Source organism: Callospermophilus lateralis, chromosome 3, assembly GCF_048772815.1.
Source record: "Callospermophilus lateralis isolate mCalLat2 chromosome 3, mCalLat2.hap1, whole genome shotgun sequence".
NCBI lineage: Eukaryota > Metazoa > Chordata > Mammalia > Rodentia > Sciuridae > Callospermophilus > Callospermophilus lateralis.
This window is the reverse complement of record NC_135307.1, coordinates 181,558,475-181,575,224: the sequence shown is the minus strand read 5'-3', so window position 1 is coordinate 181,575,224 and position 16,750 is coordinate 181,558,475. Positions and strand designations below refer to the sequence as shown.

At 47.2% G+C, this 16,750-nt stretch overlaps 1 protein-coding gene across 7 annotated transcripts in view; it reads left to right on the top strand.

Annotated features, from left to right (window-relative positions):
* Positions 1 to 9,307, top strand: part of Zhx3 (zinc fingers and homeoboxes 3) — a 114,967-nt gene extending 105,660 nt beyond the window's left edge. For 4 of the 7 annotated variants that reach the window (XM_076851856.1, XM_076851858.1, XM_076851860.1 and 1 more), the window contains exons 3-4: positions 3,428 to 6,418; positions 9,056 to 9,204. In XM_076851856.1, coding sequence (XP_076707971.1) covers positions 3,559 to 6,418; positions 9,056 to 9,192 — 2,997 coding nt within the window. In that variant the 5' untranslated portion in view covers positions 3,428 to 3,558 and the 3' untranslated portion in view covers positions 9,193 to 9,204. The other 3 variants (XM_076851863.1, XM_076851862.1, XM_076851861.1) reach the window with 3 other exon arrangements.
* The last annotated feature ends 7,443 nt before the right edge of the window (positions 9,308 to 16,750 follow it).

The window sequence follows — 16,750 nt, the reverse complement described above, 5'->3', positions numbered from 1 at the left end:
GCACCTGCCTGCTCCTAAGTCCTGCTGGCCTCCTGGCTTCTTGGGAGCCCATGCTCTCTTCCCCTGTGGTGGTTCGTCTTCCACCTAGCAAGTTGGCATCTCTCTTCCCTCTCTCCTGCCAGCCCTGATGTTCACAGCCATTGCCATCCACCTGTACCCAGGGTAGAATTCAGTATCACCAAGGTCAGTCAGAAAGGCTCACACATAATGTCACCTGCATTGGAAACTCAGAAATGCAATGATGACCCTCTTCTACAGACCTGACTGCTGTACTTTCTGCTCTCTGCCTTTCTGTATTCAGTGTTCCTTTAGTGGTTTTTAATAGAGTCACAGAGGGCTGGGGCTGGGGCTCAGCAGTGGTGTGCTTGCCTAGCACGTTCGAGGCCCTGGGTTTGATCCTCAGCACCACATAAAAATAAATAAATAAAATAAAGGTAGTGTGCCCAACTACAACTAAAAAATAAATATATATAAAATATAAAAATATATATATAATCAGAGTTCAGTGACCATCTCCATCATCTAATTTTAGAACATTTTTATAATCATAAGAAAAGACCTCGTACCCTTTAGAAGTCACCATCCCTTCCCCTCTCTCTTGAGCTCTCAGCAGCCCCCACTCTACCTCCTGCCTCCTTGGATTTGCCACTTCGGACATTTAATGGAGGTGGGATCATACAGTGTGCGTCATTTGTGTCTGCCTTCTTTCAATAGCACAGTGTTTTCAGGTTTATCCACGTTGCAGCGTGTATCAAAACTTCTTTCCTTTTTGGGACTGAATAATATTCCACTGTATGGATATATATTACATTTTATTTATCCATTCCTCAATTGATAGGCTTTGGGTTGTTTCCATTTTTACTATTACTGTGAATAATGCTATTTTGATCAAGTTTTTGTGTGGGCAAGTTTTCACTTCTCCTTTTTATATACTTAGGAGTACAATTGCTAAGTCTTAGGCAATACAGTATTAAGTTTTTGAGAAATTGCTGCATTGTTTGCCCAGCGTGGCTGCCCATTTCCCATCCCTCCCTGTGGTGGCTGAGGGTTCAGTTTCCCTGCGACCTCCATCCACTGTCATCAGGCTGCAGCCTCCTGGTGGGCACCAGGAGGTTTCTCCTTGTGGGTTCAGTTTGCATCTTGCTGACTACTAGTGATGTTGAGCATTTTGTAATGTGCTTATTGACCATTTATAGATCTTCTTTGGAGAAATGTCTGTTCAAATCCTTTACTCATTTTTAGATTGGGTTATTACCTTTTGGTTGAGTTGTAAGAATTCTTTATATATTCTAGGTACATCTTATCAGATATGATTTTCAAAGCTTTTTCACTGTCTTGATTATTATGACCTTTGAAGCACAAATTTTTTTTAATTTTTTGGTTATAGATGGATACAATACCTTTATTTTATTTATTTTATGTGATGCTGAGAATCGATCCTGGGGCCTCATACATGTTAGGCAAGTGCTCTACCACTGAGTCACAATTGCAGCCCCGAAGCACAAGTTTTTAATTTTGGTAAAATCCAATTTGTCTTTTATCTTTTGTCACGCTTTCAGATATCCTATTGGATGGTCTTCCATGATTTGTCTAAAATGTGATTTGCTCACTAGGAACTTAACAGTATTATTCTTTGTTTCTCTGACTTGGAATTGGAAAGCACTTAATTTAAAATGTTGCCTATATACAAAGGAACTTAGGAATGATATACTTTGAGCTCATAAACCATTTCTGCACATTTAACCTAAGGAAATAACTTGATAGAAGAAAAATACTCTGTATGTCCAGAGTTGTTCATTTCACGGACCCCTGACATTGGGGCAGTGGGGGTTTTGCCAGGGGGTCAGTTAAAGCCATTGTGCTGTATTCTTAGGTAGTTGCCAGTTATCATAATTATGAAGAATATGTAATGAAAATGTTTATAATTATCATGTTCGTGAGAAAAACTCAAGTGTGTGCTCCTTCTGATTAAATATCTGTATAAAATATTTGCGCTGGGGCTAGGGCTCAGTGGCAGAGCGCTTGCCTGGCCCGTGTAAGGTACTGGGTTCGATCCTCAGCACCACATAAAAATAAATAAATAAATAAATAAAATAAAATAAAGGTATTGTGTCCACCTACAACTAAAAATATTTAAAAAAATATTTGGGCTGATGAAAGGGTATATATAATTATAGGTAGTTTTACAGTCTTTGTTTAATGTTGATATTTTATATTTAACATTAAAATTAAGTGAAAAGCATGCGTAGTGACAAGTAGTTAAATCTGGGTGAATGTTTCTTTCTCACCACAACTTTTTTTTAATAGTAATTTTTTTTTTACCATTACAACCATCAGGATTACATTTAGAAACAATATAAAAATAGTTTCTATGTTTGCTTGCTAAGAATTTGAATGGAGATATTTAGATTTTCTCTATATTTTATATTGAGTATTGATGATAATTTGATTTTAATATTATAATTACTATTATCTTAATCATTACAGCATTATAATTTGCTAAAAAGAAGGCAATGGTGATTATGGTGATATGTTAATAGGGATCACAGAAGCACTTTTCTCATGACATCTCATGAAATGATTATTATTACAGTAATTTTGTATATAAGTAAATCTATCCATCAGCTTTGAAAAAAATTTCAAAAACAGACCAAGATATTTTTAAGGAACAGTAAAGATACTGCAAGAAAATAAAATGAAAAATAAAAAAGTAAAGTCAAGTCATTAGAGAAGGCACAGCCCTGTGAGAACCTACTGTGAGCTACTGGGCCTAAACTGGATCTTTGGATACCCTGACCTTTGGCCTCATCTGGGTGGCCCGGTCAGTAACTGGGAGGTGATTCCTTTCCTGCAGCCTGACTTGGGGTGGCAGACAGCAAGCAGGGTGGCCACAGAGAGGCCCCATTCTTGCGGCAGGCCTGTCTTCCCGCCCAGCCGCCCCCTGCATTCACACACTGCAGCTCACTGGTCTCTGTGCCTGGACTGGGGGAGGCTAGGCGTGTTCTCCTGTGTGGGAAGGCTGTGAAAAGAAAAACCCTTGTTGGCCCAAACATTTAGACAAGAGTTACAGTGGATCTTTTGTTCTCACTCTGACATGGTCAGAATTAATTTGGAGGTCCCAAAGAGGGCATTTTTGTTTTTGTTTTTAAAACTGAGTTACTTAATGCAAGGATATGGGGGGGGGGGGAAGAACTAAGAAGCATGGCTGTGGTCTATAAAGGAGTATTGGAACACTCCCAGGTCATTTTTCAGGGGAATGTACTGTTAGCAACTGAGGGCTCCTGACTCAGTCTTTACATCTGAGCTGCTGGGGAACTGAACGTCTTGTGAAAAGACCTAGATGCTGGAGGACAAGCAGCGAACTGTGTCTGGGGATCTGAGAAATAGTTTAAGGTATCTTAATTATGTTTTTTCTCTTCCTCCTCAGGTTTAATAGGGGAAACCTACTTTCTGCTAGTAACTGAAAAAGCTGCCCTTGGAAGCTGTTTCTTGGGCCCTCATGGAGTAGTTGGAACTTTTACTGTCAGATCCTTGGGCTCCTGATCACCCAGAGTAGCCATGGCCAGCAAGAGGAAATCCACCACCCCATGCATGATCCCAGTAAAGACCGTGGTGCTGCAGGATGCCATTGTGGAGGCCCAGCCAGCAGAGGCCTTGCCTGAAGTACCCCAGCAGGATCTTCCCCCAGAAGCACCTGCTACCAGCAGTGAGGCAGCTCAGAACTCCAGCAGTACTGATGGCTCCTCACTGGCCAATGGGCATTGGAACACTTTGGATGGCTATTTATATTCCTGTAAAGACTGTGATTTCAGATCCCAGGACATGACCCAATTTGTGGGACATATGAACTCAGAGCACACAGACTTTAATAAAGATCCAACTTTTATCTGCCCTGGGTGCAGTTTCCTGGCAAAAACCCCCGAGGGGCTTTCCCTGCACAATGCCAAGTGTCATTCAGGGGAAGCCAACTTTGTGTGGAATGTGGCCAAGCCAGACAATCATGTAGTCGTGGAACAGAGTATCCCTGAGAGCACCAGCACTCCTGACCCAGCAGGGGAACCTGGTGCTGAGGGGACTGATGGACAGGCTGAAATCATCATCACTAAGACTCCAATCATGAAGATAATGAAAGGCAAAGCTGAAGCCAAAAAAATCCATACTCTCAAAGAGAATGTCCCAAGCCAGCCTGTGGGTGAGGCCTTGCCAAAGCCATCAGCTGGGGAAGCAGAGGTGAAAGAGGGGGACCACACCTTTGTTAATGGGGCAGCTCCAGTCAGCCAGGCACCTGCCAGCTCTGCAAAGCCCCCCCATACCACCAATGGGCCCCTGATAGGAACGGTGCCAGTTCTGCCAGCTGGTATAGCACAGTTCCTGTCCCTCCAGCAGCAGGCCCCGGTGCACACCCAGCACCATGCCCACCAGCCCCTGCCTACATCCAAGGCCCTTCCCAAAGTGATGATCCCCCTGAGCAGCATCCCAACATACAACGCGGCTATGGACTCCAACAGCTTCCTGAAAAACTCCTTTCACAAGTTCCCCTACCCAACCAAAGCCGAGCTCTGCTACCTGACTGTGGTGACCAAGTATCCAGAAGAACAGCTCAAGATCTGGTTCACAGCCCAGAGGCTGAAGCAGGGTATCAGCTGGTCGCCTGAGGAGATCGAGGATGCCCGTAAAAAGATGTTCAATACAGTCATCCAGTCTGTGCCTCAGCCCACGATCACAGTTCTGAACACCCCCCTGGTTGCCAGTGCAGGCAATGTCCAGCATCTCATCCAGGCCGCTCTCCCAGGCCACGTTGTCGGACAGCCAGAGGGCACAGCAGGAGGACTCCTGGTCAGCCAGCCACTGATGGCCAATGGGTTGCAAGCACCAACCTCGTCTCTCCCCCTGGCAGTCACATCTGTTCCCAAGCAGCCAACAGTGGCACCTATTAACACCGTGTGTTCAAATACAACATCGGCCGTGAAGGTGGTTAACGCAGCCCAGTCTCTCCTCACAGCCTGCCCCAGCATAACTTCCCAAGCCTTCCTCGATGCTAGCATCTACAAAAATAAGAAGTCTCACGAACAACTGTCCGCTCTGAAAGGGAGCTTCTGCCGGAACCAGTTCCCAGGGCAGAGTGAAGTTGAACATCTGACCAAAGTCACCGGCCTCAGCACTAGAGAGGTGCGGAAGTGGTTCAGTGATCGGAGGTACCATTGCCGGAACCTGAAGGGCTCTAGAGCCATGATGCCTGGGGATCACGGCTCCATTCTCATTGACTCTGTGCCCGAGGTGCCCTTCTCCCCATCCTCCAAGGCTCCCGAGGTAACCTGCATCCCGACAGCGACCTCATTAGCAAGCCACCCTGCTGCCAAACGGCAATCCTGGCACCAGACTCCTGACTTCACGCCCACCAAATACAAGGAGAGAGCCCCAGAGCAGCTCCGAGCCCTGGAGAGCAGCTTTGCACAAAACCCACTCCCTCTAGACGAGGAACTGGACCGCCTGAGAAGTGAAACCAAGATGACCCGGAGAGAGATCGATAGCTGGTTTTCAGAGAAACGGAAAAAAGTGAATGCTGAGGAGACCAAGAAAGCCGATGGGACAGCCTGTCAGGAGGACGGGGAGGCTGCTGAGGACGAGGGGGGAGAGGCGGAGTTGGCCAGTGAACTGAGGGTTGCTGGTGAAAATGGTTCCCCAGAAATGCCCGTCAGCCAGATATCAGCAGAGCGCAAAGTCAGCCCCATCAAAATCAATCTCAAGAACCTGAGGGTCACTGAAGCCAGTGGCAAGAGTGAGCTTCCAGGGCTCCTTGCCTGTGAGCTGGAGGAGGATAGTTTGAACAAGCTGGCAGAGCAACCCCCTGGCAAAGTGAGCTACAAAAAGACGGCTCAGCAGCGACACTTGCTGCGGCAGCTCTTTGTCCAGACCCAGTGGCCAAGCAACCAGGACTATGACTCCATCATGGCCCAGACGGGGCTGCCGAGGCCAGAGGTGGTGCGCTGGTTTGGAGACAGCAGGTATGCTCTGAAGAACGGCCAGCTCAAGTGGTATGAAGACTATAAGCGGGGCAACTTCCCACCAGGGCTGCTGGTCATCACACCTGGAAACCGGGAGCTGCTGCAAGACTATTACATGACACACAAGATGTTGTATGAGGAAGACCTGCAGAACCTCTGTGACAAGACCCAGATGAACTCCCAGCAGGTCAAGCAGTGGTTTGCTGAGAAAATGGGTGAGGAGACCCGGGCTGTGGCAGACACAGGTGGTGAAGACCAGGGCCCTGGTACTGGTGAGCCTGTGGCAACTCACAAAGGGCTGGGTGACTCCTATTCAGAGGTGTCTGAGAACAGTGAGTCGTGGGAGCCCAGTGCACCTGAGGCCAGCTCAGAGCCCTTTGGTACATCAAGTCCCCAGGCTGGACTTCAGCTAGGTAAGGAGTCTCCAGGAGCCATGGCCTTCCTTAGTGGGTGAGGGGAGGATGCACTTACAGGTGGACATTGAATTTATTGCACAGGGGGCATCTGCTATCTCTAAGGCTGCCTGGCAACAGGACTAACTTCCTGTCTACTTGAGGGGACAACAGGCAGCAGAAGCCATGGGAGACTAATATGGATAAAGGGATGAGAGTTGGCTTTTGTTTTGGTTCATTTGTTTTAAGCCTGTACAGGGAAAATAACATGGTAAATCTAAAAGGACCCAACCCTTTTTTTGGCCACTTCTTAGCAATAGAAGAATAGATCAAAACATCATCTAAGGCAGATCCCCAATCACTGGGTAGAAGAGAGCCATAGGACATCAGAGGAAAATCAACTCAAACTGTTAAACGAGGGGAAAGAGCCTTTGTCTTTAGATACATGAAGTGATACCAGGTGCCGTGGTGCACACCTGTAATCCCAGTGGCTCAGGAGGCTGAAGCAGGAGGATCACAAGTTCAAAGCCAGCCTCAGCAACTTAAGGAGGCCTTAAGCAATTCAGGGAGACCCTGTCTCTAAATAAAATATTATAAAAGGGCTGGATATGTGGCTCAGTAGTAAGCACCCCTGGGTTCAATCCCTGGTACCAAACAAAAATACATGAAGTGCTCTTATCTAATGGTGGCAGGGTTTGTGTTTCTTTTTTTCCTGAAGTAGAAGTGTTTATTATAATGGAAATCACCTTCTCTCTTGGACATATATGGAATTCAAAGTTTGAATTGTGTTCCTCAGTTTCTTTGAATTATGGTATTTTAGTATTCAAAAACAAAATTCAGAAAATTATTTTAAGACATAGTTGTGAAGCCACAGACAAGTCACATTATCAGTTGTTAACTTTCTAGGTTCTAGGTCCCTGAACTCTCAGCCTCTCCCTTTGGTATTTGATTCCTCATTTAAGGCCCCTTCACTGAGCAGCCAGAAGCTTCAGGGAGAGCCAAGAGGGAAGTGTTGCAGAAGATGAAGGGATTGGGGACTTAAAGATGGTGGCCCTGCCAGCTGGGTGGGCTGTGGTGAGGGTGCAGAAGATACCCAGACAATGACTTTAGAGTTGGGCAATGTGGAGGTAGGTCCTGGAGAATCTGTACCTCATCCAGGTGCCCCCCCCCCCGGGGTAGGGCTTAGAGGTGTGTGAGTGTTGAGATACTGTACCTCACACAGCAATGCCCCTCCCTTCATCAGCATCTGTGGTAACTGTGGCCCAGCTACCTGCTATTGCTGGGGTGGGCATTAAGGACATTGTCTTCCAAAAGTCAGTTTTGAGTTTTGATTGCTGATCACTGCATTTGATTACTGAGGGGTCAGCATAGACACTGGTCATTTTTCCAATCCCTGTGGGCTGATGCAGCTTCCTAGCCACAAGGAATTTAAAAAGACAGTACTCTTTAAAAAAATTCCCCCTTTTGGTGAGTCAGACATTTCAAGAAATCTTAGGTGGCCACAGAGACCACAGAACAGAAACTTCAGTGACCCCATATCACAAGGAATACCATTTTGCTAAAATAGTTTGGAAAAGTTCACAGAAGGCTTTAATCCTCAAAAAGAAAAAATTAACAATGCTGGAGAATGGAGAGAATTAGATTTTGAGTTACCACACAGTCTTCAGAAATTCTAGTTCTCAACAAAAAATTGCAAAACATACAAAGAAATCGGAAAGCATGGCCCATTCACAGCATTCAGACACCATCCTTGAGTAAGTCTAGACACTGGAATTATTAGTCAAAGATGTTAAATCAGCTGTCTTACAGAAGTTTAGTGAACTGAAGGAAATCATGAACAAAGAACTGAAGTCAATCAGGAAAACTCTACATGAATAACAAGCCTATCAATAAAAAAAATAGAAATTATAAAAGGGGGAACCAAACTCTAGAGCTGAAAAGTACAATCACTGAAATGGAAAGTTTATTAGAAGGGTTCAACAGCAGATTTGAGCAGTGAATCTAAAGTTTAGATGATTGAAGTTATCCAAAGGATAAGAAAAGAGGAAAGAATGAAGGGAAATGAACAGAGCCTAAGGGACCTTTGAGACATCATTAAACATACTGATATATTTATTATAGGAATCCTAGGAGCAAGAAAGGGGAAGAAAGAGTATATAAAGAAATCATGGCAGCTGGGTGGTGATGCACACCTGTAATCCCAGCAATTCAGGAGAGGGAGACAGGAGGATTGCATGTTCAAAGCCAGCCTCAGCAACATAACAAGGACCTAAGAAACTTAGCAAGACCCTGTTTCAAAAAATAAAAAGGGCTAGGGAATGTGGCTTTGTAGTAAAGCTCCCCGGGAGTTCCCAGTTCTCCCTCCCCCTCAAAGAAATTTATGGATGCTGAACCCCGCTGTTGTGATATGAGGGCAGCATGTTCCAGGGGTGGTGAGGGAGAAGGCAGCGTGAGGTGTAGAAGACAGGGCTTGCAGGAGGTGGTGGCTGCCTGTGGCACTGGGGTGTGAGGCAAGGTAGGGTTTGTGGGTGTGGAGAGGCCATGCTGATGCTCCAGCTTTGAGGCCAGGGGTTTGGCAGCCATTCTGCAAAGAGACTAGAAGTCTTGGCACATCAGCCATCATCCTTAACCCACTTGCTCTTTTTCACCTTTCCTCAGGCTGGAGATGGGGGAGTGGCTGGCAGGAAGGCATTGCTCATGGAGTTAAGAAGTCCCCAAATCCAGTGATGCCACCCTGGCATAGTGAGGACCAGGCTGCCCTGGGGGCTGTACAGATTGCAGCAGCTGTGGAGTGACAGGCCTGTGTTTTCTCCTCAGAAACAGACTGAAATTGATCCGATTACTCTGAAGGACCGGCCCATCTGGGATGCTGCCTGCCACATGGAACAGCTGAACCTGCCTCTCTGCTGCCACATGTCGTTTCCATGGCCAGCCACTGGGTACCCAAGAAGGCCTCCAGAGGCCTTTCAGATAGCCCAGAGCCTGTTGCCACCAAGCAAGTGGCAAAAAGGGGTTCTGCCAGTCCTTCCTCCCACAGTGTAGGACCTTCCCTTGGCCTCCCAGGGATAAAGCAGTTCAGACTTCATATTCATAGACAGAATCAAGTTTTAACAAACATTGCCTCTCTACATTTAATAAAATACCAGATTACAAACACTTTCATTATATAGACACTTTGGTTAGCAAAGTGGGACGTTGTTCACATCATCTCTGAATGTGCCGTTTGTCTGTTCTCTGGGGAGCACTGGAGCCACTGATGCCCTCACTTTCCATGGGCAGGCAGGGGTTAAAGATGCTCAGAACTGTATCCAGGCCCCTAGGCCTCTCTGCTTTCCTCACAGAAGGATACCATTGAAGAGCTCTCGGTCATGTTAAGTGGTGACCAGCCACTTTTGGAGCCAGGCTTGCTTTGTGGGCTGGTTGGTGCAGAGCCTGTTGTTGCCCTTAGGTCAGAAAATGGCCTGGCTGTGTGAGTAGTGCTGGATCCCAGCCACTCTCCTCTTCAGCTGTTACCTTAATTCTGCTTTTTTTTTTTTGGTGGGAGTTTGAATCATGGACCATAACTTTTCAGTTATCAGATCAACTAAAGAAATATTTGTTGTTAAGCCTAATATACTGACCTATGTGCCCCCCACCCCCACCGTGTTTTCTTTCTTTCTTTCTTTAATGTAGAAATGTAGATACCTTTATAGTGAGAGGAAAATGAAGAAAGGAAACGGGGAGAAGGTGGGTGAAGAAAGGTATAGCAACAGCCTGCAGTCCTGGCTACTGTAGTGTTGAGAGCCCTATCCCCCCACTTACTACAGAAGCTCCCAGGAGAGTAAGAGGGAGGGCTGAATGGATTCGTGGACCCTGGGGAATTATCAGAGCTGGAGTGAACTTGAGCACCAAGACCTGTGGGTGGGAGTTCCTGGCAGAACATCTGGAACGCTGCAACCACACACCAAGGGCCTGGCCAGCATGCTGGGCAGATACCCAGAGGTGCTGGACATCACTGGAAAGGTCCTTATGAGGGAATCTCCGAAGTTCTGCATTTATGTCCCTAAACTTGGAAATAAGAATGCTTATATAGTCTAACCCTCACGTCCTCCTTTGAATTAAGAAAATCACAGGAAAAGAAGCCTATGAAACAATGGGAAACTTACAGAGTTGTACTAACTAGAAAAGCCCCGATTTCCTCAAGACTGGCCACTCTAGCAAAGGGAGTGGCCTGAGGATGTGTCACCTGTGGCCTCACCAACCTCTCAGAAGTGAACCAAAGACATTGGTTCCTGCAGTGCCAGGCACATGTGGAGGCCCCTCCTGCTGGGCCTGGGCTGCCTGGGGCACCAGGAGACCTGGGCAGGGAAGGGCTCAGGCATTAAGCGCTGGTTACACTTTATGTACCCAGGAAAGTGGAGCAGTCACACCATCTTGCTGGCTGGGCTGTGGGGATAAGCTTGGTGCCAGCCACCTCTGCCTTCTAGGAGAGGGCTTTCTTGGGAAACTCAAAGCCCTCGAACCATTGTTGTTCTAAATTAGTGTTTTCTTTAGCCCTCCCTAGCCCAATAGGGACCACCGCTTATTTGTCTCAAACTGGGGACTTGTGAATACTTCTGCAAATTTTGCAGCCTATTTTTGTATCCTTTCCATTTGGGGAGTGAAGCTATGAGTCTCAAAAGCCTTTGAGGAATTGCCAAGAATGGCAAATGATCGCCTTCCTTCAGAGAACAGACACTTGGAATCTTTCCTTTAGTTTTTATGTACATTCAGATTAATTTATATATCCACATATACAGTACAGATATTCATTTGCTACCTTACTTGTAAAGTGAACATCTGATGTGTACACTTGAGCTTCACGGCACGTGGATGTTGGGGAGCAGCCTGTGTGCGGGCAGGGACTGCTGTATACTGGTGGCAGGGGCAACCCAGCATGAAGCCATCTCCAAGTGTCTGAGAAACCACTCTGTGCCTCAGCCCATGCCTGCCAGCCTCACCTTGAGTCTGTGTGCACCAGCTGAACGTTGACAGTTGGTGTCTGCAGAGAGGGTTCTTGTGGTTATCTGCGTTGACATTCAATTTACAACCCAAACAGCAAAACAGAAAAAACTTGTCCATGGTGTTCAAGTTTGTGCAGGACCCTGCACCCCAGCCCCAGGCACCAGCTCATCTTTTGGGTGGAGTAGTTATGGTGAGGCCAGCCCTGGCATGTTTTTCTAACAGATGTTGGCCCTTCCCATCAGCCAGGGCCACACGACAAACAGTAAGACTGACCAGATAGGAGCCCCGCAGACTGGACAGACCCTGCTTCTTCCTGAGCTCCTAGATGGGAGTGAGAAAGTGGGATTTGGACCTTCTGCTTGAAACATTATGACACTGAGAAGTGGTCATGAAGCAGGTGCTTTAAAGGGATATCATTATGGAACCCAGGGCTTCGGGTGCCAAGCACAGAGACCCATCCACATGTGTCCAGAGTCCATAATCACATTGACAGTGGTGGTGAGGGGGTGTGGTCACCAGGCCGGCAGCTTGTCACAAGACAGATCACTGGTACTGCACACTGCTGGAGGGTTAAATTCTCTCTGGTCCCTTTCAATAGAAGACTGGCTGTGGGCTGCAGAGTTAAGCAAGGTGAGTGGGCTGCTGTTCTTTCCTGAAGAAAAGCTTATGTTACCAGAGGACGGATCCCCCCTCCTCTCTGCACCTGGGCTTGTCCGAGGCAGTGGATTGTCTTCCAGTGTTTCTCATTGCTGGTGTCTTATGCCTGTTTGGTTTATTGTGTTTTTCACTTGAGGTTGTAAATTAAGTTCTAGGTGAAACCAAATCACAGTTCTGATAAAGGAAATTTGAATTTGATAATATACTTTACATATTTTGATTACCTGTTTTAATTTTTGACCATAGAAGAGCTTTTTGATTTGGGGAGGGGAAGTATTTTCAGGTCTCTTGGGTTCCTGAAAAAGAAGGCCCTAGTTGTATGGCTCAGAGTGACTGAGAGCTCCTTTTTTTGGCCGAGTGACAAGTGGCTGGTCAGGTGGACCAAAGCACTTGGGTCCAAGACTCTGCACCCTGCTCTCTGGAAGCAGAAAAGGCAGAGTGTCGGTGGCACCTTAAGGGCTTCCACTTGCACTCACGGGCTTGTCCTTAAGTGGCCTTAGGAGGCCATCCCATCAGGAAGCTCTAGTGAGTTCTACAGGCTGCCATGTGGTTCTCGTGGGTTTTTATCCTGTCTCCCCTTCCTCTCCTTTCTGGTTCTGTCACATCTGTCCCCCAGCTGCCTTCCATGGAGGGTTGGGGGTAGCCTCTCTGGTTGGACTTGGTCTTTTTGCACATCCTTCTTCGGGATTTGCCTGATTATACTGATCCAGTCTTGGGCCCTTTTGCTTGTCATCTTCCTCACCTGCATGTGGACCAGGATTCTTGGATTAGTCGCTTTGCAGTCCAGACATCACAGCCTATGTTTAAAGGCACTTGGCAGGAGAGAACCAGCCAGGAAGAAAATCTAAAAACAAGTCTAATCTAAAAACAAGTCTTGGAGCTTTTCCCCCACACCCATGTTCAGTTTACCTGGGGGAAGTTCATTGGTCTGACCTTTGTAGGAGATGTGCTTCTGTATTAAGTTTTAATTTTCATGCATTGCACTCATTTGCAAAGCACAGTTGTGTGCTGGTGGAAAAAAGCCCTCTGGATGTGTGCAGGTCTTACCGCCAACTTGTCCTGACAAAAGCCAGCTAGTGGGGCCTGGAGCTCCTCTTCAACTTCTCCCAGCTTGGCTTCTTTCTGTCTTCCCTGACAGTGGACACGGTTCCCAGGAGCACCTGGTCTCTGAAGAGCTCAGTGCCTGTGGAGCTTCAGACTTCCTCTGAGCATAAGTCCCCTCTGCAGGGGACCTAGGCTTCAACCCAACATGCCCACTGTGCTGTTTGCTCTGGCCCATTTAAATGTGCAGCCATGCAACCCGGGGCTGATGAGACTGTGGGGATGTCGTCAACAAAGTGACCATTTTGGTTTTGGCCAAATGATTGGATGGAAGTGGTGACCACAGTGCTGCCTGGCTTGTTACCCAGCCCAGCCCCAAATCCCAATGGAACTAGCAGGCCTTGGATGGAATCTGTTCCTGCTAGAGTCCAGGCCACACTGGGAGCTGGGGTGAAGCGGCAAACCCAAGTACTCTCAGCTGACCCAGCACCTGCGTATAATGAACCTGTACAGATGTGTGGCCCTAGAGAGGATGGAGAGCCTGCTTTTGGGTCTTATGTCCTGGGCTCACTTGTCAACACTAGACAGCCATCCTGTCCTGCCCATAAACCTGAATTTCTCTTTAAAAGTGGACTTGGTCCTTCACTAACCTGCAGAAATGACAGCCGTTCCTTTTTAGCTGAAGGTCCAACAGGAGCTACCCACTCGTAACTAACTGCCCTGGAGTCTGGGAATGAGACCATACAGACCCTGGTTGCCACAGGAGCCTGTACCTGTTTCCTTGGTCTTTGGGTCTACAGGACTGTGAGGATTTGTGGAGTTACTGATTATGTCTGCCCTTCCTGAGGTTTTGGCAGGAACTGGGCAGCCGAGTGGAGAGAAGAGAGGGTAGCTCTTTTTGCTGCCTGGTGCCTTCCTGCTGTCTGGGCAGGTGGCAAGCCAGGACCGTGTGGGGGGCCTGTGTTCACCTGCCTTTAGTGCCTCTTCCTTCTAGAGACTGGCTTGGGTGTGTGCATACATACATGTGCCAGTTGTGCACACACATGGGCAACTGCATGTGTTAATGAACAGCTTTTTTTGGTTCTCTTCCATGAAAATCAGGTGATTCTGAATTAATTTGATTGGAGTCAAAGGTGAAAAGTCTGGGATAGAGACTGCAAGTGCTCAGTCCTTCCCAAGCACCAGGCTCCAGAGCAGAAACATGGTTAAGAGAGTCACTATCAACCCTGTACTTTGTGTTTAAAGAGATATCTTCTCATTCACCCGTGGTTCTTGCCCATACATTCTTGCAGTGAGATTGTTGGCTGGAGAGCAAGCTAGCACCCACTCACAAGCAGGGTTCCACCATAACAACTGGGTTGCTCTTTGGGAAATTGGGTGAGGGCCAGGGGAGCAATGATTACACTGGGGTAGTGAGTTCCTGCCAACTCCTGAGCAGCTGCCTTCTTAGCTGTGGCAGAAGGGTCAGACTGTGCCACAATTGTTGTTAAAAACAAAATATGCCAACCTTCCCCTCTGCCCTGCTGGCTGTTGTTCATTCAGTCTTATTGATGCAGTCTTTGGGGGTTGCCAAAGGCCTGCAGATTCCTTTCTCACTAAGTCCTGACTCCTAGTCCTCTAGCACCCATTTATGTTCTGGTCTTCAGTGCAAACCCCTTTGTTCTCTGTGGGCCAGACTACTGAGAAGTGAGCCTGGGGAGTGACGTGAGCAATTTGCCTCTGGAGTGCTTCCTGTCTCCTGGGGACAACTGCAAAAGTGATCATCCGAGTACCGAGTGAAGGGCTACTGTCCTGTTTGTCCAGAGGCAAACTGAAACTCTAAACTATTTGAGGGTCCCACCTCCTATTGTGACCAAGCATGAAACCAAACTGAGAAAAAGGCATGCTCTGTCATTTGGGTCTGAGCGGAAGGGGAATTCTTTACTCTGCATAAACTTTTGACAAAGATGGAGCCTACCTTTGGTGTGGACTGTGGTGGTGCTGAGGCGGGAGGCATGGGGTTGCCCTCTTTGGGCTGGGTCTCCAGGCCTCACAAGGTCCCCTGTGGGGATGCTGCTATTTCTAAGATGCAAATTGCACATTTCCTAGATTTTGTATCTGTGGACTTGGATAAGGGAGGGGAATAGGAACAAACTACTTGTACAGTTTGAGATGGGCCTCAATGGTACTTCAAACCTTTTGATCGTTCCTAAATAAAAATGTACATATATTTTGCATCTGCTGACGTATTTTGTGGGGAGTCAAGGGGGAAAAAACTGGCTTATGTATCTTGTGGGCCAAACTTGATCACAAACTTACAAACCTTGGTGGACAAGTAGAGTTTCTCTCCATTCTAGAATGGTTGTGACCAAAAATATTACTGTGCCTTATTATCTGTCTCCTTTTCCTTGGGCCACCCCCCAAAAAATTTAGTCGAATTTTGCATCTTGGTTTTAGCCTAAGTCCTATTGTACAAAATGCTCAGATTAACCCTGGGGGGACCCAGGGAGAATACTCAGGCTGAGGGCTTGACCAACTCAAGACCAAGGAGGCATAACCTTTTTGTTCACTTTGCTGGTGTGGCAGAACACCCTAATACCATTCTTTTTCCCTTCAACAGAATCAATATGGTGAGATGGTAGGCAAGTTAAAAGATTCTTCTTGCCCCAGGTCCATCCCTTAGATGAAGTCCAGGGTGTGCTCCGTAGGAGGAAACCTCCTGCCCTTTTTGCGCTATACTTCTTTTTTAAAAAATAACTTTCTATTATTTTTATGTGGTGCTGAGGGTCGAACCCAGGGCCTTGCACGCGCGAGGCGAGCACTCTACCACTGAGCCATAACCCCAGCCCCTGCGCTATACTTTTTAATGGGTTTCCTCAACTGAGATCACAAACTGCACTTCCTGAAGAGCAGCCTTTTGCCCTGCGGCAGGAAGTGGAATGCTCCGACCTTGTTGGCAATGTTCTCCACGTGTGTCCACTGGGTAAAAGCTGTTGAAAGCTAAAGTCTGCTCCTTTGACCCTTTCCACTTGTCCCTGGTCTGCCAGCCAGCTGGGAGATGGGCCACTTCTCTTTGCCTGTGTTCCTGGTAACATTCACTTCCCCTCTGACCCTGTTTCTTCTTCTGTTTCCTCTGCCAGAGTCAGTGCTTCTTAACCCTGATCACTCAATGTTATCACCTAAGGGAGAGTGTTCAGGTGCCAGTGTTTTTCAGAGACTCCATGGGGGGTACTCGGGTGTTACCAGGGCTGAGACTTCCAGTAGGTTTGGAAGGCAGTGCCACCCACTGTCCCAGGTGCACAGCCTATGTGCAGGTGAGGCAACTGACCACAGGGTGCCAAAATATTCAGTCCAACAAAGATGGTCCCCACTGGGTCAATCAGCAATGGTCAGGTATGGCTGGAGGAATGTGAAATGAAACTGATTTGTATGTTTGCTCGACTTAGGATATTTTCCACTAGGAAGGATCAAATAGCAGTAGAGGCAAAGGCAATGTGGTAAAGAGCCCACAGCAGGTGGGCCTTTTGTCCTGGAAGCTGCTAAGGGAAGGCAGAGATGGGCCTCCCTCAGGCCACATTCCAGGACACTTGTTCAGTCAATCAAGGCATTACTGTGGTCAGCACCAACAGAATGTCATCACATGGCGACATGGATGGGCCCTATCTATATCTGCAATGCCAGCAGACCACTCCC